This window comes from Pyrgilauda ruficollis, unplaced genomic scaffold (assembly GCF_017590135.1).
Source record: "Pyrgilauda ruficollis isolate IOZ18807 unplaced genomic scaffold, ASM1759013v1 scaffold79, whole genome shotgun sequence".
NCBI classification, from domain to species: domain Eukaryota; kingdom Metazoa; phylum Chordata; class Aves; order Passeriformes; family Passeridae; genus Pyrgilauda; species Pyrgilauda ruficollis.
In genome coordinates this window covers 4,249,478-4,274,250 of record NW_024529821.1, presented here as the reverse complement: position 1 = coordinate 4,274,250, position 24,773 = coordinate 4,249,478, and the positions used below count along the sequence as shown (strand labels likewise).

At 49.6% G+C, this 24,773-nt stretch overlaps 2 protein-coding genes across 3 annotated transcripts; one reads left to right on the top strand and one right to left on the bottom strand.

The window, feature by feature from the left end:
* The first annotated feature begins 28 nt into the window (after positions 1–28).
* On the top strand, positions 29–4,106 carry DTYMK (deoxythymidylate kinase). Its single transcript, XM_041486975.1, has 3 exons — positions 29–952; positions 2,878–3,075; positions 3,582–4,106. The coding sequence occupies exons 1-3, from the start codon at positions 866–868 to the stop codon at positions 3,690–3,692; spliced, it is 396 nt and encodes a 131-aa protein (XP_041342909.1). The 5' UTR covers positions 29–865; the 3' UTR covers positions 3,693–4,106.
* Positions 4,107–5,304: 1,198 nt separating this feature from the next.
* Positions 5,305–24,637, bottom strand: ATG4B (autophagy related 4B cysteine peptidase). 2 transcript variants are annotated; one of them, XM_041486969.1, is made up of 13 exons: positions 24,565–24,637; positions 19,370–19,468; positions 18,866–18,937; positions 16,794–16,892; positions 16,255–16,356; positions 15,783–15,855; positions 15,403–15,482; positions 12,033–12,226; positions 10,993–11,071; positions 10,166–10,311; positions 9,408–9,545; positions 8,916–9,009; positions 5,305–7,075 (listed from the first exon to the last, which is right to left on the bottom strand). In XM_041486969.1, the coding sequence occupies exons 1-13, from the start codon at positions 24,572–24,574 to the stop codon at positions 7,002–7,004; spliced, it is 1,260 nt and encodes a 419-aa protein (XP_041342903.1). In that variant the 5' UTR covers positions 24,575–24,637; the 3' UTR covers positions 5,305–7,001. The 2 variants fall into 2 exon arrangements, with proteins under 2 accessions (XP_041342903.1, XP_041342904.1); XM_041486970.1 differs by having other exon boundaries at positions 9,489–9,545.
* Between the last annotated feature and the right edge of the window lie 136 nt (positions 24,638–24,773).

Here is a 24,773-nt window from a genome sequence, read left to right as displayed (position 1 = left end):
CAGCCACAGCTGCTCTGGGCACCCTGTGACAGGGCATCACCTTCCTCATAGGGAGGAATTTCTTCCCAATATCCCATCTAACCCTGCCCTTGTAATCTTACATCAGATCCCACAGTTTGGGTTTTTTTGAATCATTGGTGCCATATTTCCAGCTCCTGTGCTGCATTGGATTAAAAAATTGGGCAGGTGAGACTGAACCAGTTCAGACTGTGAATTTACACCTTGCTTTGCAGGCAGTCCCTGACAGTGCTTAAGGAATTGTGCCCAGATTTCCCCTGCAGCCAAAGGCTACGTTCAGCCATAACTGTCTGTCCTTCAGTCACAGAGCCTGTGTGTGAACATGGGGAAATCAGTGTTGGCTGCTGTTTTTACCTGGAAATACAGATTCCAAAATGCTCTCATTTTACAGAAAAGCTTTGCTGGCTCTGCTGTGGTGGCAGTGCCAATTAAGCTGGGAGAACAGAAAGCACAGGAGTCTCACAGACTCTCTCAGTCTCACAGAAGTGAGCTCTAAGAAGTGTCATGAATAAAGGTGGCAGAGCATATCACAAAATCTGCTGTACCACCTAGAAAGGGAAGAGGACTGAGCTGTCCATGTTAATATAATTCATCTTTGAGCTTGCTTGTGATCCCTGGAGCTGCCTGGAGCAGTGCCCAGTGCTGGCACCCTGAGTTTGGGTGCCATCAAAGGGTATTTGGTCAGTGCCTGGTGGAGAATACAAACAGCTCTTCACCTGCCACCTGCATCACAGCTACCTCCCTTAGTGATGGAGTCAGTCTTGGAGTTTTAGATGAGATCCTTTCATTCCTGTCACCATAAAGGAGTGCAGCTTTGTTATTTTATCTCCCCCATGGTTTCAGACCGATGATGAAGGAGAAGCTGCAGCAGGGGATCACGGTGGTGGTTGACAGATACGCCTTCTCTGGAGTGGCCTTCACAAGTGCCAAAGGGGTGAGTGACACCTGCAGCAGCCCCTGTCCCCCTCTCTGCTTGGGGAATCAGCCCCAGGCTGTTGGTGTGAATGGCCCAGGGGCCATTCTTCTGGGAGATGAGGGATGGAGGTTTCAGCTCAGGTATTAACATGGGTCCACCCTTCCCCAGAACAAGCAGAGAAACTTATTTGGTGACTTTTTCTAAGTCTGGACAGACTGCTGGGCTGGAAGCTGACCTGTGTGACTCTGGAGAATGATTCTGGGAGTTTATGGAAGACTCTCTGTAGTTGCTCAGGCTGCTGGCCCATCAAATTGTGGAACAGAACCACATACATTAGAAAAGACCTGTGGAATTCAGCCTCCAGCAGGGCTGACATAAGCAGGCTGCTTGGGCCTACATCCAGCCAAGGTCTGAGTATCTTCAGGGATGTATATCCATTCCTTTCTGGGTTCTTCTCTGCTCACCTTCAGAGTAAAAGCGATTTTCTTCATTTAGCCTGAATTGCTGGCATTCCCACTTGTGCCTTTTGGCTTTCAGAACAAGTCAGCTCTGTCAGCCTCCCTTGGAGCCATTCTGCACAGACACTCTTGTCCCACTCCATCAGAAGTGTCCTGTTCCTGCTGAGCAGCCATCAGTCCTCTAAGAGTGGTCACAGAAGCTCCAGCCATGCCTGCAGCACCAGCTGTGACCTGCATTCATTCCTGCCCAAGCCTTTCCTGCTTCCTGCAAGGACTGAGGAGATCCTGGGCCCCAAGCCCTGCACTCCCACCTGCATCTTCTCCCATCCTGCTGCTTTCCTGGACACTGTGTGGCTTGAGACAGATGCATCGAAGCATTGAGGTGCTAACCAGGTGTCTGCAAAAGCCCCACATTAAGAGCCAGGATGTGTAACATGAGCTGAGTCACCCCAAAATAATGACCCCAAATCCACATGGGCACAGCAAGGAATGTTCTGCTACTTTCTGGTGAGGGTAAAAGGGTGTCTTAAAGTGTCTGCATTTCTTTGAATGTAGTTGGTGACCTGCAGGGCTCAGCCATGTGGATGCCACCCTTGGGAAGCAGGGATGGCATCTTTTGCTGCTGGAATGGGCCTCCTCTGCTTATTAAAAGTATGGAGTTTGGCATATTTTTCACTCAAGAAGCATTCCAGGAGAAGGGGAGATGTTGATGCCCATACCTAACACAAAAGTCTGCTGGCTGCCAGATCTCACTCCCAAGATGTTGTGGCACTTTCAGCTTCTCTTACCCCCTCGTGGGATTGAAAAACCCACTGCACATACATCCCAAAAATACCCAGACTACCAGGATACAGAATCTGGGGAGAAACTGGAGGGCAGATGTGCCAGCTCCTCTTAGAGGGATGTAAGATGTGGATGAGCAGTAAGTGGACTCTGTAGTCTCACCAACATCAAGGATTCACATGCCCTGGTGGAAGTTGTGAGACAAGTCAGCAAAATCCAAAAGCTGGAAAACTGCATCTGTTGTGTGTGGGCTGAAATTCCTGGAAAGGTGAGTATTGGGAAGGAGCCTCAGAGAGATCTGCATTGCAGCTGTGTGCTGTTTGTGTTTGGGAGCAGCTTTCTGTTGGACTGAGCAAGTTTTGGAGTGGTGATGGCTGTGTGGAGGCTCAGAACGTGCCTTGGTAGAGCTCAGATGAGATCTGCAGAAGAGGCATGAAAAACTTTCACTCTCTCCAACTTAAATAGGCACAGGAGGTGCTGAACACCTGACAAAACCTACTCACTCCCAAATGAGAAGGACTGAATTCCCACATGGTAAGCTGGGCTGTCACCTGTTCAGTCCATGGCCTGTGCTGAGTGCTTTGGGTTGCAATTCCTGCCATCCTTGGCTGTTCCTTTCCCACCTCACTCTCCAGCCAACCTGCTGCTTTCCTGTCTTTGTGTGTGTCTCACCTCAAACCCTCTTGTCTTTGCTTGGGGCAGAACTTTGGCCTGGACTGGTGCAAACAGCCTGATGTTGGACTCCCAAAGCCAGACCTGATCCTGTTCCTCCAGTTAAACCCAGAAGCAGCAGCAGAACGAGGCAACTTTGGACAGGAACGTTATGAGACCAGCTCCTTCCAAGAGAAAGTTCTTCAGTCCTTCTATTGCCTCATGGAGGACAAGTCCCTAAACTGGAAGGTGAGGAATTAACTCTAATGGATTTGTCATGGACTGGGGTGGGGGTCTCTAGTGAGAGCTCCCAAATTTTGCCTGTCACATTCCTGTGCTGCCCCTTCCCACTTCTGCTCAGTGGGACACACTGGGGACCAGCCAAGGGCACTGTGAGATGTGGCAGAGAGGGCACTTCCCTGTTCCAGGAGACCCTGGTCAGCTCTTGGTGCAGCTGGGATGAATCCCTAGCTTACCTGCCTCTGTCACACACCCCAGAGACTGCCAGCAAACAACATGCAGCAGCAGTTCCTTCTGTTTCCCTTCACCCACCCTGACATCTACTTCTTAAATGCCTATTCCTACACTGATTTCTCCAAAATCCACTCCAGAAACTGCTGAGAGGAGGTGTAATTAGCTCATTTCACTACTCAGGAAGAATAACACTGAGTAATGGGGGGTAAACAGATGTTAACAACAAGGTTTTTCTCATTTCTGTATTCTCTGTTATCTGTCCTGTATTGTCTTGGAAACAGACAGTGGATGCTTCAAAGAGCATTGAAGACTTGCACAGAGAAATCAAGTCCATTGCAAAGGAAACTATGCTGGATGTTCAGAATAAACCCTTGGGAGAACTCTGGAAATGAAACTTCATACAGGTCAAAAAGAGTAAGGTCAAAATGCAACGGTCACTTCTTGGATCTTCTGCACTTGGATGACTGACACCCCAGCAGCTACAGCTTAGATCCTGTGTATTCTTTTGGGTCCAACATGCTGCTGATGTCCTTATTATCTGTTCCTCCCTTCCAGCCTGCAGAGTCCCTTCTGCATTTTTTAAATGAGTATGCCATGAGTGTGTATCAAATTCCTTGTCAAAACCTCCCTCTCCCAAGCTCCTGTTCCAGCTCCACTCCTGGAGTGCAGGGCCATCCCTGGACACGACAGTTCCCATTTTTAGGGAATTGCCACGTTTCTGATCATTCATCCTCTCTAGAAAGTGCATCCCCCCCATGCTAAAACCAGTTTGTAGAGGATTTGCTAATAAATTACTCTTTTAAGCATTTGGCACAGGGCATTTTTTTCCAGTATGATCATTTATCTTCTAGAACGGATATACGGGAGGTGACAGTGCTGCAGTTCAGCCACTAAATCCAAGGAAAACTGTTTGCTAGAGCTGTGGAAAAAAAGGGAGAGGTGAATTCAAGCCTTCTCCCCAGCTGTGAGCAGGTAAGAACCTGAAACAGATGGATGAGCTCATAGCAAGGCCAGTTTGGAGGACAAGTGGCACATAAATCGTTTTAGACTGGCCAAGATGAGAGGAACAGTCACTTGGGGCTCCTGCATACACCCCAGTGCAGTGTGAAAGCAGACCAGCTACAAACCACCTAAATCAGCAGAACAAACTGGAATGTTAATCATTTCCAAGGGACACTGAGAGATGGACGTGGCCAGGGGAGTTCAGGTCTCTGCTGGATGTTTGACTCACCTTCCAGTAGGGGGGACTGCTCTGATCTCCACAAACTAACTCCTCTCTAACTCAGAGAGAGGCAGATTGAACTGATTCAGGAGCAGGGAGAGGAAGCTAAATATTTAAAACATTGGTAATACAAACATCAGCTACAGTGGCAAAAGCTTCCCTCCACAGCTGCCCAGCCCTTGGCAGCCAGACACTCCTGGTGAAGGAGGTGAGCTCCTGCAATGCTGCATCAGGCCCCGACAGTAAAACTGGGACAAGGCAACGCTGAAAAGCCAGAAATGCCTGTTAAAGATCTAAGAGAGCTGAGCTTAGCTCTGCTATTGGGGTTGTGTTGACACTCAGGTCAAATCTTGTCTGGCAGAGCTGTCCTTAAACATACAACCATGAATGTGAAATAAACAGTAGAATCACAGACTGATTTGGGCTAGAAAGGGATCTTAAGGGTCACCTTTTTCCATGTCAGGGACACCTTCCACTATCTCAGGGAGGTCCAAGCCCTGTCCAAGCTGGCCTTGGACACTTCAGGGATGGGGCAGCCGCCCTGGCTCTGGGCACCCTGTGCCAGGGCCTCCCCACCCTCACAGGGAACAATTCCTTCCCAATATCCCATCTAACCCTGTCCTCTGGCAGTGGGAAGCCATTCCCCCTTGTCCTGTCCCTCCAGGCCCTTGTCCAAAGTCCTTCTCCAGCTCCCCTGGAGCCCTGTACACACTGGACTCTCCTGGTGTACTGCATACTACCCACCACTGCCTTCATCATGTGCAAGGACATCAGGACAGGCAACGATTTTACATCTGTTTATTCAGATAGAAATTGAAAGCAGATGAATGGAGCACAGCCCCACTTCCTCTGCTGCCTCTTCCCCTGACTACAAGAGAGAAGAGGAGAAGCAGGCAGAAAGCAGCAAATAATAATTTAGTGACAGAAGCATTGTGGTTCCCAGTTCAAACCTCTGCTTTCGGGTATCACAGGGACAGTTAGAGCATCAGTAGGTCAGTCACAGGGGAAACAGGTCAATTCTAGCCTGGTGGCACCACCCTTGGGCACACCATCATCATCTGACAGGTTCCAAACCTGAATGCACAAACCAAAGCCTTGTAAACAGGGTCGAAGTGTGCAGCACGCACCAAGGAAACCATGGCAGCACTTCCCTAGCAGTGTGCATGGAGACAGCTCTCCTCCACAGTTTACCCTTCTCTCTGTGGAGAAGGGCCCCAGGCAGAGCTGCCAACTGCAAGTAGCTAAAATTTCCAGTATATTTGGACCTTCTCAAGGCACACTGCCCTTCTTGGGATGGTCACCTGACAGGGGTTTCTCCAGGTTAGCTCCTACAGCACCTCTGGCTGCACTCTGCAGGGAGGGGAGCTGGCAGAGGCAAGGTACTGACACAGCTCAGAAACCTACTCGACCTTCAGGCACCTCTTCTGCTTTGGAAAGGGAATGTCTGACAGGAGTAGCTGGAGGAAGCGCTGACCAACCCACCCAGGGCACCTCAAGAGGTTTTACAACTTGGGTTTTTGGCAGGACATCACTCCCTAGTCACCATGCCAGCACACTGGTGGACAGGCAGGAGCCTGGAACATGCCTGGCAGATCTCTGCTGTCTTGTTTCAGCTCTCCCAGCTCTGGACTCTTTTTTTTCCAGGGCTGTGGAATTGAGTTTTCTGTTCAAAGCAGCTTTCCTGAAGGTACTTGCAGTAGAGACTACTCCATTGTAGAAGCACATGGATTGACTCACTGAGCAACACACACATGTTCTACTCTTCCATTCCTTCTGTTATTTAAACTGGGATTGAGATGCTCCCCAGCAGCACAGCACTGCTCCAACACTTCACTCATTGAATTCCCAGTCACTTAGAAATTCCCTCAATTCCCTTTCTATAGGTTGTGGACAGGAGAGGTAGTGCTGAGTGTCCTGCAGAGCATGAACAGGAGTTGTACCGTAGGGACCTGCGCTCCGGAGGCTTCACAGCTGTCTGTGGGACATGGCTGCTGTTCCCTGGCATTGTGAGCTGCAGTCCAGGTTGGCCAGTGAGAAGGAAAGCTGCTAAAGGCATTAACTGGACCTTTCTCCTGCTAAATGACGGGTGGGCTCTACTTAAGCTTCAGAGGGGAGTCCCCATGGAAGGATTCAGCGCTCTAACGATTTCCGTGCCTCCCCCGGAAGGCCCAGCTGACCTGCTGATGTAACAGATAGGCTTTGAACTCCTAAGCACCACTGCATCCATCTCCCAGCAGCTGTTAGCTGCTGAGCAATTCCAACTGCAGCCAGTAAGGCTGTAACAACCCTCTGGGTTCTTCATCCCACTGCAGACACTGCGCGCTCCGCTCCGAGGCTGCACGGAATGCCAGGATGGACGGGAGGCAGGGATGGCAGCAAGCGCCTATGAAAACCGGTAGCCCCAGGCTCTCGAAGGAGCTTCCCTCCCCCCTTCTCCCCACACATACACAAATTTGCAGAGTCAGTTTCCTATTTGTTTTCAAAGGGACAGGATTTCAAAGTCTTCATCTTCTGAGTCAAAGAACCTTTCCAATCTGTCGGCATCAGAGGAGTCTGGAAGAGAAGAAGAAGAAAGCGCTGCCTCAGTGGGATGCTGTGACTGTTGGTGAGACCAGCAGCTGGAGGGCATCACAACTGGAGTGCCAAGTGCCTACAAGTTCCAAAACTTAGTGACAAACCTGAGTGAGGGCTCTGAGGAGGCTAAGAACATGTCAGTGGTATGGAAAATGCCCTGGAGAGAATTACATGGATCACAGAAGCACGTCATCTTTCACAGATCCAAACACATTTCTGCTGCCACTGTTTTGTACAACCTTCCTGTGCCCCAGCTCTGCATTAGCAGGAGACTGTTCTGCCTCAAGAGGCTCAGAACAGGAGAACTTGCTCAGGTCTGGACTAATACCCATGAAGATTTCTGACCCAATTAAGAGATACATTTACCCTTATGTATTAGGGAATAATTTCTACTATAGTTTTTGATGCAACTATTAGGGAATGTAATTACAACATGCACTCTCCTAAAAGCAATTAGCACAGTTCACTTTGTGCGGAAAAGTAATGTTAGTTGATCCCACCTCTCTACCCTTCCATCTATATGGTGAAGAAGGAGCTCACACTTAAAGGGGAAGGAAGCACTTTAGCACAGGGGGAAGGAGAAACCTTTATTAGTTCAGGCTGGACAGCTACAGAATCCCAGAATGGTTTGGGTTGGAGGGGACCTTAAAGATCATCCAGTCCTGCCCCCCTGCCATGGGCAGGGACACCTTCCACTATCCCAGGGAGGTCCCAGCCCTGTTCAACCTGACCTTGGACACTTCCATGGATGGGGCAGCCACAGCTTCTGTGAACAACCTGTGCCAGGGCCTCACCTCCCTCACAGGGAGGAATTTCTTCCCAATATCCCATCTAACCCTGCCCTCTGGCAGTGGGAAGCCATTCCCACTTGTCCTATCACTGTGTGCCCTTTTGAGCTTTCTTGGAACCCCTTTAGGCCCTGAAAGGGGCTCAAAGTTCAATTACTCCTTCTAGTGAGAAACAGGACTAACAGAAATGAATGCCCTTGGCAGATGGGAGAAGCTCTACAAGCCAGGGAAGAGGGAGAAGGACAAGTAGTCCATTACAAAAACATTTTTAGGAGCAGAAAAAACATTAGGGACAATTTAAGACAGGCAAGGATCAATTGACAGTTTAAGGGAACTGAGCATGCTGAACAGCAAAGACAGTATGATAATGAAAGCTTTTAAGGAGGGAGGGCAGGGAGAGAGAGAGCAGAAGTGCAGGGTGCAGGTTGCCAGGAGGCCTCCCCGTGCCTGGTGACAGGATAGGCTTGCCCACACACACTGAGTGCTCTTGGCAGAAGCAGCCAATGGCTTTATCTCCTGCAATGTTTGCTCATGTCATTAATGTGATAAGCAAAGTCTGACAGGCAAGGTTAGGGCCCAGCACTTGTCCTTTTTCCCACTGGTAATGGTACATGCCAAGAAGGAGTGCCTTATCCTGGAACTACATGTGACCAGCCCTGTCTTGGAGCATTTTCATTACCTATAAACTCGTTTTCAGCCTTTTCACTGGACACTTTTGATTGCTCCAAGCATCCCTTCAGAAACCAGAGAGTCACAGGCTGCCAGGGCAGCCTGTTAGCTTGTTTGTTCTTCTGCTCAGTGAATTATTTTTAGAATAATTCACAGATTATTCTAAAAACCATCCTGAGACACTGTGGGATCTGCAAACCTCTAGCTGAAAGCTGAAGAACGACATCAATTGACCCAAGAACTCCAGGTTAAATTCCAGGTGGAACAGGAACAGACTAAAATCCCTCATGTAATTCCAGATGATTTCCAGAAAGCCAGAGGGACGGGCTCACCCTCAGCTCTCCCTCCCTGCGTGGCCTCACCTGGTGTGAGATTGAGGACGTCGGGGTTGGAGAAGTGTGAGGGCTGGCGTTCCACCAGCTCGAACATGGGCAGCGCTCCTCTGACCAGGGACAGCTGTGGAGACAGAGCACAGCCATGAGAACCACAGCTCTGCACTGCTGCTGCACTGCAGGGGTAAGCATCATCTGTTGGGACTTCTCTGTAGCTGGGAAAATGTTTTTCAAAGCTTTTGCATCATATCATCAATAGGATTTCAGAGCTATGCTCCTTTTGGTAGTTTAATAAACTATTTTAGTGTGCTTAAAATGGGGTCACGCTGCAGATAACATGGTCTCTATGCAGTGGTTTGGAAACAAAACAATACCTGATATTCCTTTCCCAGGGACAGAGAATCAGAGAGAGGGAGAGAGAGGGAAACTGGAAAATAACTCCAAGATCTTTTGAGCCCAACCATTCCCCCCATCACTGCCAATATCACCACTAAACCATGTCCCCAAGTCACATCCACCTGCCTTTTGAACACTTCCCAGGATGGGGACTCCGCCACTTCCCTGGGCCTGTTCCAATGTCTGACCAGATCTATAAACACAAACCTTTCTGATTTGCTGGCACCAGTCATTAAAGTCTGCCTCCGTGTTGCAGAAAAAGCCCTGAAAAAAAAGAAGAAAAAGGCTTTATCTTTCTATATTTTAGATTGATCATCTCAGACTTAAGGCCCTGTGTCAACACTGAGTACCATGATCAGAACTGGGAGCAGTTACTACTCCTGACTGCCTTGCTTTAAAAATGTGCCTCACACTGCCCTGTTAAACTGAACACTCCACAAAGGCTTGATGTGACCAGGCTATCCAAGTGCTGGAATCCTCAATATTTTCTTTGCTGCAGACGGAAAACCAGGAGGAGAAAAGGAAACAAAGGGCAGGCATCTCAGGTTCAACAGAAAACAAGCCATGGTGCATCATCATATGGATTCAGGAATGGAATTCAGGTCTGCCCACCAAAAGTCTGGAATCAAAGCCCAAACTAAACCCCAGAGACTGTGACTGCTCCATGAGGAATGGTATTTAACTGCCATACAAGGGGGACTTCCCTGAGACAAGCCACTCTCTGTGAGGAGCTGCTCTACCAGTGTCACCAAACCCCAGAGCAGCACTTTCCCAGAACACAGCACCACACAGTACCCAGCCCTTCACCACTGGCTCTCCCTGTGGAACAGGGGGACCCCAGCCCTGCCCCTGGGGTGCTGGGGCACAGGAGGAGCAGGACACACCACGGCAATGGAGGGGTCGAGCTCGGCGATGCTCATCCTGCACGGGGGGTGCTGGCAGTGGAAGCTCTCGTCGGGGAGGCAGCCGCTGTCACCGGGCTCCACCGCCGGCTGCGTGGTGTGGGGGTCCAGGTAAATGAGCTCCTCACCTGGGCACAAGGCAAGGACACATCAACAGGATGCCACAAGGTGAGGAGTGCTGAGATAGAAGGAGGAGGAAGAGCAACGGCAGAGCCAGCTCTCATAACCACACAGAGGAATCCACATTCCAGGGACATCTTGCTTTCAGCCACTTCCCCAAATGCTTCTCAGCCAGGCACTGCTGCCAGCACAACCATGGTGGCCACTCCACTGTGACACCCTGGCATTGAGGCACAGGCACTATGTGGGTATTGTTCCTGCTCATCCCTTCCTGGGTGAGCTCAAATAGACCCCAGAAATCTAAAGCACAAATAACCTGAGGTCTCTGGCAGAGAGGAAACCACAGGGAAGGAAGAGAGTAATAGGAGTTGGAAGGGTTTGAGGAACACCTAAAGAACAGTTAAATCCAGCCAAGCTGCAGAGGGAGGTCAGCTCTGAATGCAGGGAGCAGGCTCTATGCACTCCACAGACCACATTTCATGTTATGCAGTGCAAGTTTATGGCCATTGTTCCAATCTACATCACTCAGGTGAGAGGTTCAGCCCACAGCAGCCTTCCGTGCCTCCAGCAGGAAAGGAGAACCCTGCAGCATGCACCACAGGCTAAGCAGCAGTGTGTGCCACCCCATAAGCAATTTTTAGGCAGAGGGAGATTCTTTGGACAGTCTCTGCAGCCATCTGGGCACTCACCTACATAGCCAATGAAGTAGTGAGCACTGTTTGGCTTCCCTCCGATCACTCCCAGGGACTGGGGCATCATGAAGCAGTGCTGGAAAAGCAACACAGAAAACACACAGCTGACAGACAGTGAAACAGCAGGTGGCAACAAAGGCAAACATCCAAAAATGCAGTGGGAAAGATGGACAGGGACATGGAAAATCAGCAACTCTAGCAGCAAAACCAGCCATTTCTGGAGAAAATCTCCATCAGGCTGCAACACAGGGCTTTCCAGGAACATGGAAGCAGCTCAAAACCACTTTTAATTGCTGACAGGAGTAGACAGGTGGACCAAATGAGAGAAGCTGCACTACTCCAGGACTTGGTATGGGCAAGTCCTGGCTCTGCTGCAATCAGTGCCAAGATCCCTGGAGCTGTCATCAGGTTGCAACAGTGCTCTCAGGAGGGAGCAAGCATTCAGGAAACAGTTTAAGTTCTTTATCCATCTGGAGCAGCCAAGTATGATCTATGAGTTAAGAGAAGTAACCTTGCACAAATCTGAATCTGGAGGTCTCTTACCCAAGCTCAGAGCTTGCTAGCATTGTGCTCCCTGTCTTCTGTACACCCTAAATTCTGCAGCTTCTCAATAGTCCAACCTGCAACCACCTGACAGCTCTTAGCCTTAGTCTGCAGCACAAATTCAGCATCTGAGCCACGGGGAGTGTGCAACACTGTATTAATTAACACTCAGGCCCCCACCAAGCAGGGTATAGCTGTGCTGAACAAAGGTTCAGCAGGTTGATACTATCTGCACACAAAGAGAGGCTGAGATCTAAGCTGTGAAGTAAAATCCTCAAAAGCAAAAAAAAAAAACCCAACCCAACCAGAAAAGGCCCAACCCCTCAAGCCCTCACGTTTCCCTGACTACAGCTTTCAAGAACCTATATCCTGACCTCTGACAAGGACTGTCTCTCAACACATTTTTCTTTTGCAACAACTTCTGAGCAATTACTGAATTCACAACAGGATCCTTTAGCATGCCCCCAGCAGGAATTCAGCTCCAGATTCCCTACCTTTAGTGTTTCGATGTAGGCTTCATTGATCTCTGTGAGCCCGAGGCGGAGAGGTATCAGCAGCACCAGTGGTTTCCACAGGGTGAGCCTCCCTCTGAGCCCATCCTCTGGGCACCCATTGTAGAGCACATCTGACTCCAGGGCAGGGCATGCTGCAGCTCCAGCACATGGCACATTGGACTGGCACAGCCTCCCTATGGAAAGGGAACAGGAGCACAAAGCATCAGGACTCTGTTCCCAGACCTTCTGTCATTCCTCTGATCAACAACTGCTCTTTACCAGAAGCCTACAACACTTAAACCCAAGAGGAGCTTGAAGAGGTCGAGTGCTGGGGCTGTGTGATGTGTGTGCTGAGCTCACACCAAGCCACAGCAGCTTGTACTCACAGCTACCAACTGCTGGGCAGCAAAAATGCAAATTCTTCCAGAATGCAAATTCTTCTGAGCAACCACCTGTGCCAACAAAGCTGGAGGGGTTGATTAGCAGGTCAGACAACTGTCCTGAATTCACAAAGCTTGTAGGCAGAAAGAGGAAAGTTCTGGAGTGTTCAGCTCCAGAGGAGTTCATGAATGAAGTGAGTGAGGACAGCATTATGAATTAAACGAGGAAATATTCACCTGCTACTAAGTGCTGCAGCAAGATACAAACATGGCATCTGTCTAGAAAAGTTATAACTTTCATAAAGGTCACAAATTCATAAATTTTCTTGAAAAATTCATTCACAAGCTACTTTACAGACCTAAAGCAGTATGGTCATTAAACTCTGCAATTTCACCACGAGCTCTGCCTCTAAGATATGGGGCAGCAGAACTCCTCAGGGCACACACGTGACATAAGCACTCTGCATCCTCATCCTAAAGGCTTGGCAAACACACAGCCAGGCTGTAATGCAGCCAGGTTATGTAAATTCTGGTCCAGAAACAACTCCAAGCCTACTTGTCTCACTGGCCAGTTTAATTACTTGCTGGGTGTGTGGGAAAAAAAAAAACCCAACCCAAACCCCAAAGAAACCCACAGAATGATTAAAGAACCATGAAGCCAAGGCAGCTGGACAGAATGCCAGAGGCTCATTTAATTTATTCCCAGCTTAAACTGAATGCCAGGACACTCCAGCAGGTAGGATGTGATGTAAACACACACCTTAATCACCAGCCATTTGCCATTTCAGCTGGGTATTTGTTCACTACTGACAGCTTCAAACCCAGCTGAATGAGGACAATATTACACCCAAATTTAGAAGAAATAGGACTTTGATCTAAAGCCTCAGGAGGAGAGACAAGCTGCACAGATGTTTGCAGCTCCTCCCTGTACTGTTCCTCAAGAAGGGAGAAAGTGTATGTGTGCATTTGATGCACAGACATGGTTACCAGAGGTTCTGAGAAAACTCAAAGTCGTTATTTGTAGCCATTTCTCCTGTTAAAGCAGGCTTTTTATTGCAGTAGCCTGCCTGTCCAGATGATCTGAAATCAGCTGCCAAGCCAGGGCTGCTGCTGCATGGGGTATCACTGCAGGTTTCCTCATCAGGCAAAGCACGTGGCAATCCTGCACTGTGTATGAACATATTTACCTGCAGTTTAAGCAGCAGAGAGCTTGGCTGCTGTCTGGCAGACTTGGCAGTTCTGTGGTGCCACAGCAGAGCAGAACCTGCCTAAAGCCTCCCAGCTGGATCCAAACCATTTACTGCAAACATATTCCTACAGATCTGACATGACACCCCTCCTGCTGCAGCTGCTGCTGGCAGGTACTGGCTTCAACTGCCTTGGATTTTCACCACCTTTGTGATTCTCCTCCATCTCAGGTCTAGCTGAGATGCCCTTTCTCATGGAACACTGAGACAGAAGGGATAAAGATTTATGTTTCTTCACTGCTGCAACAAAAGGCATTTCCTGTCAACCTTTGGCTGAACCCTATCAGTGACAGAATTAACAGATGTATGAAACAACATTACTTTTATCCACAATGTTTGGGGCACAAGGTACCAAACACAAACCTACAGACATGTAACACATCAGACCCACTCACACAGAGGCTTTCAGGCCCTGACCAGGTACATTATGCTCCACATTTGAGGAAAACAAGCACACACACCCGTGCCCATGACAAGTTGTATGGACATGTCACTTGAAGCAGCATTAGTGCTGAACAGCCAGGGCCACACAGACAGAGTCTGCAGCACACCTGAGCCTTGTAGCCAGCATGCTTCAGCTCTAGAAGTGGTATGTGCAGACTGAAGATGAAAGATAATCCAATTTCTGTTTTAAAACTGGCCTTTGTTTAAGCCAAGGGATCAGCACATGCCTTCAGCTAAGGTTAGGCACACACTTCTCTGTCAGACCCTACTGAGCCTACCTGACAAGAGACGTGACTTTACAAAGTGACTGTCCTGCACTCCAGACAAAAGTTGCCTGGCTATTGATCCTGGCCCTGTGGCAGCCAAGCCAGCCTAAATGGTGCCTGCCACCATCTCACCTGTAACCCCACACCAACTGTTTGAGAGCACTGCTGGGTGGGCTCATTGCCTCAGGAATTAGCCTGAAGCAAGCCATGGGAAGGCTGCTGAGGCCAGGACCATGCAGGGCTGCAGCAACCAGCAGTGCAGGTGCTCAGCTTTGTAGCTTTGGTTACTGCAGTGCTGCAGCCAGAGCAGGCAGGCTCAGGATGGGCAAGAAGAACTGCTCAGACTCCAGAGCCAGCCTGTGGGGGCAGGATGCCCCAAAAAACAAAGAAGGAAAAAAGAAGAAACCACCAGTGAATATTTGTTAAAATGATGAGAGTGGTGGATTCCCTTCTTATCCTCTCCCCCTGCCAATTTTGGCCCTCTTCCTCTTCAGATCTGTTCTGGCTTTCTTTCTCTGTCCAATAGTAGAACCCTCCCCACCAATTATGTGACAGCCATTTACTGCTTGCTCCTTGTGGCCATAAACAAGTCTGACACTGCCTACCAAGCAGCTCCTATATGCTGTCTGAAGGTCAGCAAACCTTCTCTCCAGATCCAGAGGCATCACCAGATGAAATGAAGGTCAAGCAAGGCCCTTTCTTGCCCTAGAACAGCAATTCTCACCCTGTTTTAGCACATCTGGACACAGCTTTCACAGAGCATGAGTGTTGGAAGAGATCTTAAAGCTCATCCAGGCAGGGACACCTTCCACTATCCCAGGAGGTCCAAGCCCCATCCTAGCTTGCCTCAGACACTTCCAGGCATGGGGCAGCCACAGCTTCTGTGGGCAACCTGTGCCAGGGCCTCACCACCCTCACAGGGAACAATTTCTCAAAGACAGAACATGTACTTCATGCTTGTTGTGCTCTCCAGCAGTTTTCTGGGCTCTTGCTGCCCAGGATATACCACATTCTAGCTCCATGTGACACTTACGGATTTCTTCCATCACCACTGTGTTGTCCATGGCTATGTGTACTGCCAGGGAACTCCACGTATCAAAAGTTGCAAGTTTTCTAGAGGAAAATTAAAAATAAATAAATAATGAAGGATTAATACAACTACAAGGCAAAGATGGTGGTGTATCAGAAAGGAGAAACTGGATTAGGAGAGACTGGTGTTATCAGTTATGCCGTGAAATGTGTTAGGCAATTCCAGCCTATTCCAGGGGGCTGCCTGCTCATCTACTGACATGAGGAGAGAATGTGAAAGGAGGGAGGGTGTTATTGAAGGCAGAACCCTGTCAGCCCAGAGGTACCACACAGCAACAGCCCCAGTGCCTGATTCACCAGAGAAAAGGAAAGGGCAGCACTTACTTGAGCACCTGTGCGACCGTGTTCGGGCCGTACCACTGGCCGATGGATTTTCCCTCCCCGACTCCCATCTGGGCTGCAGCACAACAAAAAACCAGAATAACACAGTCAATAACTTCACCCACACTGCATCCCCTCCTAATCAGGTTTGTATTTAATAGGGAAGGGTTCTCACTTGGAAACTTTATTGAATCAGCAGTATTTACTGTTTCATGGGGGTGAGAAGGACATCCTGAAGGACCGCAGAGAAATCCTTTCTCTAAAGTGCAGCAGCACAGAAGCTCAAAGGGCAGTGTTGCCTCAGAAGAAGCTTTACCCAGTGTTTGATCACTAGACCACTCCTATGACTTGAGTTCTGCTCACCCCACAGGAAACATTGGAACAGGCTGCTTCTCTGATTTTTCAGGGAAGTTTGTATCAAGGTGAGAGCCCTCCTTAGCCCATTTGCTACATCTGAGCATTTCTTTCTTCTTACCTATCTGATGAATGGAGTAGTAGCTGTCTTTTTTGTCAATGAAGGCATTAAGAACACTGAAGTAATTATCCGTCTGCCTCTTCCCTTTTATCCACCTCCAGTCTAGGACAGACAAGGGATATAAGAAATAAACATGGTACTTATTAGCAACCAGAGGCTGCAAGCTGCAATTCTCTTCCTGTGTATTGACCAACTCAATTTTCACATTGTCATATTATTACTAAGCATCTGAGGCATTCCCAACAGTAAAGGGCTAATATTAAAGTAACAGGAAACATTCTTACAGCTGGGATAAGATACCATCACTCACACCCATAGAAAAGCAAATAAACAAACATAAAATCAGAAAATACAAATATCCCCGGAGAGCTCCAAGCAGACTATTCTCTCAACAGCCCTGAACTTGAGAAGAGTGAAGAAAAAAAGTTACAGAACCCTTAGCAATTCCCAGCTGTGCCCTTGTTATCTCTGTTCTTCCAAGTGCTGCACTCCTGGGAGCACAAGGCCCTGGAAGTCAGTGTGGCTGTGCACTGGTTTACCTCTTCCCAAATGCCTGCAGACCAAGGCCTGAGCAAAGATCATCTGGCCACAGCGCAGCATGCAGCCCCAGCCCGTGTCAGAGGTGGGACCGGTTCCTCCTGGAAACAAGGACAGAAAACAAACAGGGAATGAATGGTGAGACAGTGCCAAGAGGGAGGAGAATGAATGGGCAGCAGGCTCACCAAGAAACAAGGCAGGGAATGAGGACTAGCTTAGCTCACACACCCAAGGCTGAGAACCAAAAATGTGGTTATTGATGAGTAACTTAGTGGCATCCCTTAAAAACAAATAAATAAACTCCTCTAACACTAACTGAAAGGGGGAAAAATTCCAAGGGAAATCCAAACAACTCAAGAGAGAGCTGAATTTCTCAGGAGAACAACAGCCCTTATGCCTGGCTGCAGACTCTCAGCCCAGTTCAGACACATTCCCACACAAAGGTGTTTGTTAAAGAATTACTCTTGTAATCCTCATCTTGAGGAAGCAACTCATCCTGCAGAACAAACAAGTCCCAGGAATTCCCACATCAGAAGTGGCTACAAATAACAATTTGAAGTGAACAATATAGTCAGGCCTAAAAAACAAAGGCACCAGCCAAAAAAAACCTATCCAAGCAGTGAAAAAGACACATTCTACATATTGTTGGAGAAAGCTGGATATCAGCTGATGCTGGAAAATCTAAGACAAAGGACACAAGGCTGAAAGCATTTCCCTGACAGACCTTCCAAATGAAACTGCTGCTCCTCCACTGCAGCTCTGGCTGTTACTACAAATAACAGATCAAATGTTCAGTGTGATCGGAGTAGGTAATCTGTGCCTGGGCACAGCTTCTGCAAGTCTTTGTAATGCTGCTTTCTTCTTTTGGTCCTAAACAGGGAGAAAAATCACCTGGAGGACTATTTAATCAGCTTCTCAATGGTCACCAGCTGTCTTCTATAATTTCACCAGTAATTCATAACAGGTACAAATTCCAAAAGTGATAATACTTTACAAAATTAGCATTAGACAGTTCCCTAAGCCTTACAATAGTTAAGTGGGCTAGCACAGGGGAAGGGATGAACAGTTACAGGGGTGACTGGGAGAAAAAATACTGGAAAAGGTTCACTGTATATGACTTGCAGATCACATCTATGGTGTAAATGGGAAATGACTCAGAAAATGGGGTCTGTCTTCACCCCACAGCCTCTCATGACTCACAAGGAAACCAAAATTGTGTCTGTGAGCCAGTTAAACATGTGCTAACCCTTTGTTCTTGAACATATGTTTAACTATGGTGCACAAACATGAATTTAAAGGGATTAAACTGCATCAAAGATGTCTCAGAGCTTGTGAGGCAGAGAGCTTCCCAGTAGGGAAAGAACAGCACAATCCAGAAGGACCAGTTAGGAAGTAGTTTCTTTTCCAGAGCTGAGCCATGTTCCTTTCCCTCTGACTGCTGGGGATGACAGTGACAGAAGGGGGACATGGAGTCCCATTCACCTGCCCTTAGATCTCCTCTGATATAGCTTGCACCCAGCACACAAACCCCAGAGGAGGCCATGCAGAGTATCTTAAGGAACCCAGACATCCTCCTTTGAGCTCACTGGGAAATACTCCCCTATCACTACAGCTCCTGTGTGTAACAGACACTTCAGGCACATAACTCCCCCTAGACAAACAAAACCCCCACGTAGAGCCTGGAGCAGATGCACAAAGGCAGCAATTTCTCTATCATTCTCTAGGCTTCATCATTTTAATCCACTTCAAGTCCAAGACCATCATTCAGTAATATTTCACACTAGACTGATGTAGGATGTGATGAAGTATAAAAATCCTCCTGTGTTGCCTAAAAAAAGAGCAGACTTCCCAAACTCCTCCTTGTGTCCCTTTAAAAACCACTTCTATCCCTCCTACCCAAGGAGATGAGGAATTCTCATCATCAGATAAACAAAAAGTCTGTCTACTCAATTAGATGAAGCACATTTCACACTCATGAATGGAAATGATGCCATGTGTGTGGGGACTGTTTCATTAGGGATAACTGGATTATAATAATTTCCAGGACGCCTTTAGACTCCCCCAGAGTACATACCAATAGCAGGGAAGTTCTTTCTGTAGGTGAACCAAAGCCGAGAGGTCACATCCAACAGGATCTCTTCCTTCTCTGGAAAGTGTTCAGCATGGAAAGGCACACACATGAGGGGGGTACCAAGACTGCTAAACCCACCTCCCACTCACCCTCCCATGGAATTCTTCTCCTCAGTCTGCAAGCCCAAAGAGGCAGTCTGGCTGAGGAACAGGGCAGTACTGCTGTGCACAAAGTACTTCCTTTCCCCCCAAAACAACTGCCATCAACCCAAAGATACTATGGCCAGAGGCAAATTATGAAGCAGCAAACCATCCTTCTGCCCCCTGCCTCCACCGTCCTGCCCTCATGACATATCCCAACAACTCCCACATGGTAACTTTCTGCACAAAAATATTCCAGAATCCACGGAAACGGCCAGCCAGACAGAAACATGGCAGGTAAAACCCAAGTGCAACACTAACAAAGTCCTGTGGAGCCTTAAAGCATTGCACTGTGCACAGAAAATACCTGTAAAAACACTGTATTTCCGGCCAAGGATCCAAACGGGTTCTTTGGTCTCAGGGAAGTCTTCATACTCAAACCTCAGGGTGTCGTAGGTAAGCGTAGCTAGAGAGAGAAAGGAGAAATCACAGACCTTTGGTAGCTTTTCCTTTTGTTTTTAAAACCAGACAAAGCTACAAAATCAGAGCTGCTGTGGCCCAGTGAGTCCCACCCACCCCCAAAGCCCCTGGGCTGGCAGGAAATGGTCCCAGTGCCCTGCACCCACCAGCTGTGGGAGGCACAGACGTGACCCAGCCCTGGCTTGCTCCTGGCTGCTCCACAGGCAGAAAAGCAGCAAGATTTCCAGGTTAAGCCAGCTCCAGGTTCTGCCTGGGGCAGAAAACATCTAAGACTTCACCTGGCAGCTACACCACTTCCCAGAACAGGCAGCATCGTGCACGCCATCAGCTACAGCATTGATGTTGAAGGCCTCTTTTCCATTGAGCAAAGTGGTTAAAATCCCCTTGCAGGGAACACAAATTTTGAGGGAAGAACATGCAAAACACAGATCACCTTAAGGTGGAAACTAAACCTTGCTCAGTCCCTCCTCAAGAGGCACCAAACCCAGCAGAAGCCTTACAGGTGTCACTCCATAGAGTGAGGAACACAGCTGTGCAGATGTGCTCATGCAAAGGTGACAGGCAGAACTTTTGTCTCTTTTACTGGCTCCCCCCACAGCATGGCATCCATCAGTGCCTAAAAATCCATCCCCTTCCAGGACCATGACAGAAGAACCCAGCAGCCCAGGCTGTTCTTGAATCAGGACAGCTTCAGCTGCTGTGTACAGAGTACAAACAACAGGGAGGAAAAACCAGAGGAGCTGGATGAGCTGTGCTCCACTACATCTGTGTTTGGAAACACATACTTTAAAGTAGCCTGGGAATTCTGGAAAAGACACACATGATTTTACAGGTGCCAGTTCTGTAACAAACCACCTCTAAAATTTAAAGCAGAGCTAAGGCAGACTGTTCTGTAACTGTTAAAGTAGTGACTGAAAACATCTCTCACAGCAAATGCAATCCAATCTGTGGTGAGGTGATGGGAGTTTAAAGCAGGACAAAGGAGTACACGGCCACAAGCTCCTGTCAGCCCAGTTCTCTGCACAGCCACCCCTCTCCATGGGGCACACACTTCTGGCTTCTCCAGAGTAACCTGCTGCTACAGAAGACACTTGGGCCTCCTGAAGCAGCTCAGCCTTCTAATGCAGGCTCCCTGACCTGGAATTCCAATTCCAAATACCCAAGAAAACACTTGAGGCAGACACCATCACTAAGACCAAGCAGGAACCCCAGCAACAGAAATGACAACAGGCTCTTAAATCAAATTTTGAATCGGACTCTGCCTTAATTCCAGTCCACAAGACTTAAAGCACATTCTTTGTGTGAATTAGTCTTTAAGAGTGTTCCAGGCACCTTTAGGATTGCACAGGCCACACATTCCCATTGCCACCCCATGATGTGACTCCTCAGCAAGCTAAGCAAAACAATTCTGCTTGCACAGAAATGTGCCAACAAATTCTGCTTCAGTCTTCTCCTCTCACAAACTTCAGCAGGGAAATGAAGGATTTCTTTCCCATTTACTACCCAAACTTGCAAATGTCCAGATTTGAGAAGGTAACTGACATGGTCTTAACATAAATACTGGAGATCTCAGGAAGGTTTTAAAGCTCCAAGGAATATTCTGTGGTTTACTCTGTCAGTTCCTAAGCCTGCCATGTATCCAACTCTCTGTCAGGAGTCTCAAATAGCTTAAAGAAAATGAGTGAAACAAGGATGCTTTCCACAATCCCTCCTTCTCCTTCCCAGCAACATTCCCTGACCTGCTCAAATATCACAACCTCTGCAGCTGCACAGTTTGCAGGGCACCAGGTCCTTAGCAAGGACAGGATTTGCAACTGGAGACTTCACAGCAAGGATCAGCAGCTGGAAAGGGGCTGCTGGAGTCTTTCCCCTCTCACCAAAGCTCAGAGAGGAAGGGGTCAGCAGATAGAGGGGGATCTCCAGCTGGAGCAGCCCCATGTTCAGGGAATGCAGCACATGTCATGTGTGCAGTCATGACACAGCACACTGGGGAAAGAGAGTCCCAGCCTTGCAGCCCTTCAGCTGGATGCCCAACATCTGGCTCTGTACAAGGCCCTGTGTGTCCAGCTGTGCATCCCAAAGAGGTGGTCAGACATTCCTGTTGGGATTTGGGGAGAAAATAGTTGAAAAGGTGCAACTAAAATGCAGGAGTTCAGGTTTCCCCTTCACAGGGAAGAAAATTCAAAAGGTTGCTCCCAGTTAGTATCAAGGACATTATAATGGGAGCAGTAAACTCCCCACAAGGCCTGAGGTCACTGAGTAATTCCTTTACAAGCCTCCACCTTCACATGTTCCAGCACTTTTCCAAAGTCCATCTATTGTCTATTGCCCAGATGGGCTAAATTCCAGCCAGTGGGGCTCAAACAAGTCAGGCAGGGCACAAGGAATGTCACAGACGGCACAGGAGCCTCTCTCTCCTTCTTACAGCCAGAGATGAAGAGAAATACATCTGGAAATTCACCAAGCAGAAATCCTGTTTGAAGCTGCTCCTCTCAGAGCTGCAGAAGCTGGGTGAGATCAGCACATTTCTCAGGCAGTGCTCCAAAACTTCACCTTCAGAAAGCCCTCGGTCTATTTTAATTACCGACCTCTGAGCATCCAGGACAGTGGAGCAGCAGTTTCTGCAGAGAAGGATGTGCAGTCTCTGCACATCAAACACAACAGCTCAACTTCACAAGGTTTTGTATTAAAAAGCAGAGTGTCAGCCCTGCACAGCTCACCCTGAGAAAGGCAGCCTCGCTTTCCAGGAGCCTTGCACACACTGGGAATGAGGGGAGGCTGGCTGGATTGCTGCCCCATGGGCACACCTTCCATGGGATGTGCAGAACACCTCATCCCAGAAAGCCTCAGCAGGAAAGGCAAAGCTCTGTACATGCCACAACAGAATCACAGGATGGTGTGGCCTGGAAGAAACCTTAAGGTTCATCTCATTCCACCCCCTGCCATGGGCAGGGACACCTTCCAATAGACCAGGGTGCTCCAAGCTCTGTCCAGCCTGGCCTGGAACAATTCCAGGGATGAGGCAGCCACAGCTTCTCTGGGCAACTGTGCCAGGACCTGCCCACCCTACCAGGGAACAATTCCTTCCCAAGATCCCATCTAACCCTGCCCCTCTGGCAGTGGGAAGCCATTCCCAGTGTCCTGTCACTCCATGTCCCCAGTCCCTCCCCAGCTCTCCTGGAGCCCCTTTAGGCCCTGGAAGGGGCTCTCAGGCCTCCCCAGAGCCTTCTCTTCTCCAGGTGACCAGCCCCAGCTTTCCCAGCCTTTCCTCACAGGAGACATGCTCCATCACCTTGACACAAGAACCACTCTCTAAACTCACAGAATTAGGGTAGAAGGTGAAATTTCCCCTCCTTTCTCACAGCCTTAATCAGCACAATGAAACACTGGAGATGAAAACATTGTCCCAACTTGTAGCAAACACACCCAGAGGCACAGCTGGCCCTGAGGGAGGCTAACTTCATCCCCCACACCACAACCAAAGCCATTTGTCTCACCATCAGCTCTGAGAAACAAGTAACAACAAGTGAAGGCTTGGGTGACTCAAACAGAAACAGGGCAGGTGATTTAGCACCAACCACCGTGGTCAGTCTGCCTGCTGAAGAAATTCTCACACAAAATACAGAAGCTGAGCTTTGGAGTGTGGCACTGAAGGAAAGCCAGGCTTTGCCATACCTCCCTTCCCAAACTGCTCCTGGCGCTTCTCCATTCTCTGAAAAGGCCTGGCTCTCATGCCTTCCCAAATCCTTTAGCCTCCCCACCACAAAAGGATCCGAAATGAGGTGGATGATCTCTCCTTTAGCTGACACAGGTACCTCACCCAAGGCATAGGAGGAACACAACTGGATGTGTGACATTTCAAGGATAGTCAAAAAGAGAAGGTAAATTTACCACTTTAGTAAAATGCATTGCTGGAAAACACCAAACAGCTCAAACCCTTACTTCAGCCCTTTGCAGAAGAAAGATTAAACCTTTTCTTTTCCCCCAAGCTCCTTCAAAAAAGACAAATCCTGATTATCTGAGCACCAACGAGGAGATAAGAGACAGACAGAGAGGAGAGTCAGGCTACTGAAGGGTGGTGGTGCTTTCTGGAAGGCCTGGAGCAAACAGTTCCAAGTTTTGCTGTCAGCTTCCCAACCATCTCGGGAGCAGGGCTGGATTTGAAGGGGCTTGAACCCAGAGATTCTCCTCCTCCAGCCCCACCATCCACCCCAGCAAAGTCTTCCTCTGCTCTGACACCAAGGGAAAGCAAACACATCTCCCGGACAGGGCTGCAAGTTCACTCAGCGCTCCCCAGGTGTGACACCGGATCCGGGGACGCGCTGGCAGCACCAGCGGCACGAAGTGAAACGAGCGAGGCGAGCCCTGAGGAGGGAGCGGAGGCACGGATCCCCGGCACAGGCGCGCTCGGCGATGCGGAGGAGGAGCCCGGGGAAGCGTTTGTTGTTGTGGAACAACACCTATCCCCGCCGAGGGGCTGCAAGCCGCTACTACGCCGAGGCTGGAGGGAAGCGGGTCCCAACACAAGCGCCAAACATTATTTTTACTTCGCCCCGCACGAAACCAAAATCTCTACCACAAGCAGCTCTGCTAGAGCCCTTTGTGAGGGTGAGGAGTGGCTGAGTCGCCTTCTTACCCCCCGAGGACACCTTCTCACCCCCCAGAGTCACCCTCTTACCCCCAGGCTGCCTTCGAGCCCCTCGAGCCCCCATGGGGAGCGGGGCACAGCGGCACCAGCCCTGCCACCGCTCCCGTCCCCCCGGGCAGACCCGGCCCGGCGGCAGAGCTCCGAGCTTTCGAGGAACGACGGCAGCAGCGGGGCAGGGGAGGGCAGGAGAGACTCGCCGCCCGGCTCCGGCCTGCGCCGGCCACGCAGCCACCGCCTTCCCCTTCGCCCCAGCAGAGGGGCGGCCGGGCCCCGGAGGGCCGCGGCTCCCAGGGCCGTGCCCAGGGCGGAAAGCGGCGCCTTCCCCGCCGCCCGCCGAGGAGGCCGCTGGCCTCGAGCGGCCGCCGGGCCAGGCCGGGGAGCCCCGAGGGGAAGCGCGGCCGCGGCACCGCGGGCAGGGCCCGCCCGGGACCCACCTGCGTCCATGGCGGCCCCGCCGAGGCTGCGGCCGCCGCCGACTCTCACGCCCGGCGCGGCTGCTGGCGCGACGCGCCGCTCGCGGCCAATGAGAGCGCCGCTCGCCGCCGGGCCCCGTGCCTATTGGCTGTCAGTAGTTCGTCACAGCTCAGCGCCACGCGCCGCTGTCTGCTGACAGGGAGCTGCCATGTTGCCGTACGGAGAGGCA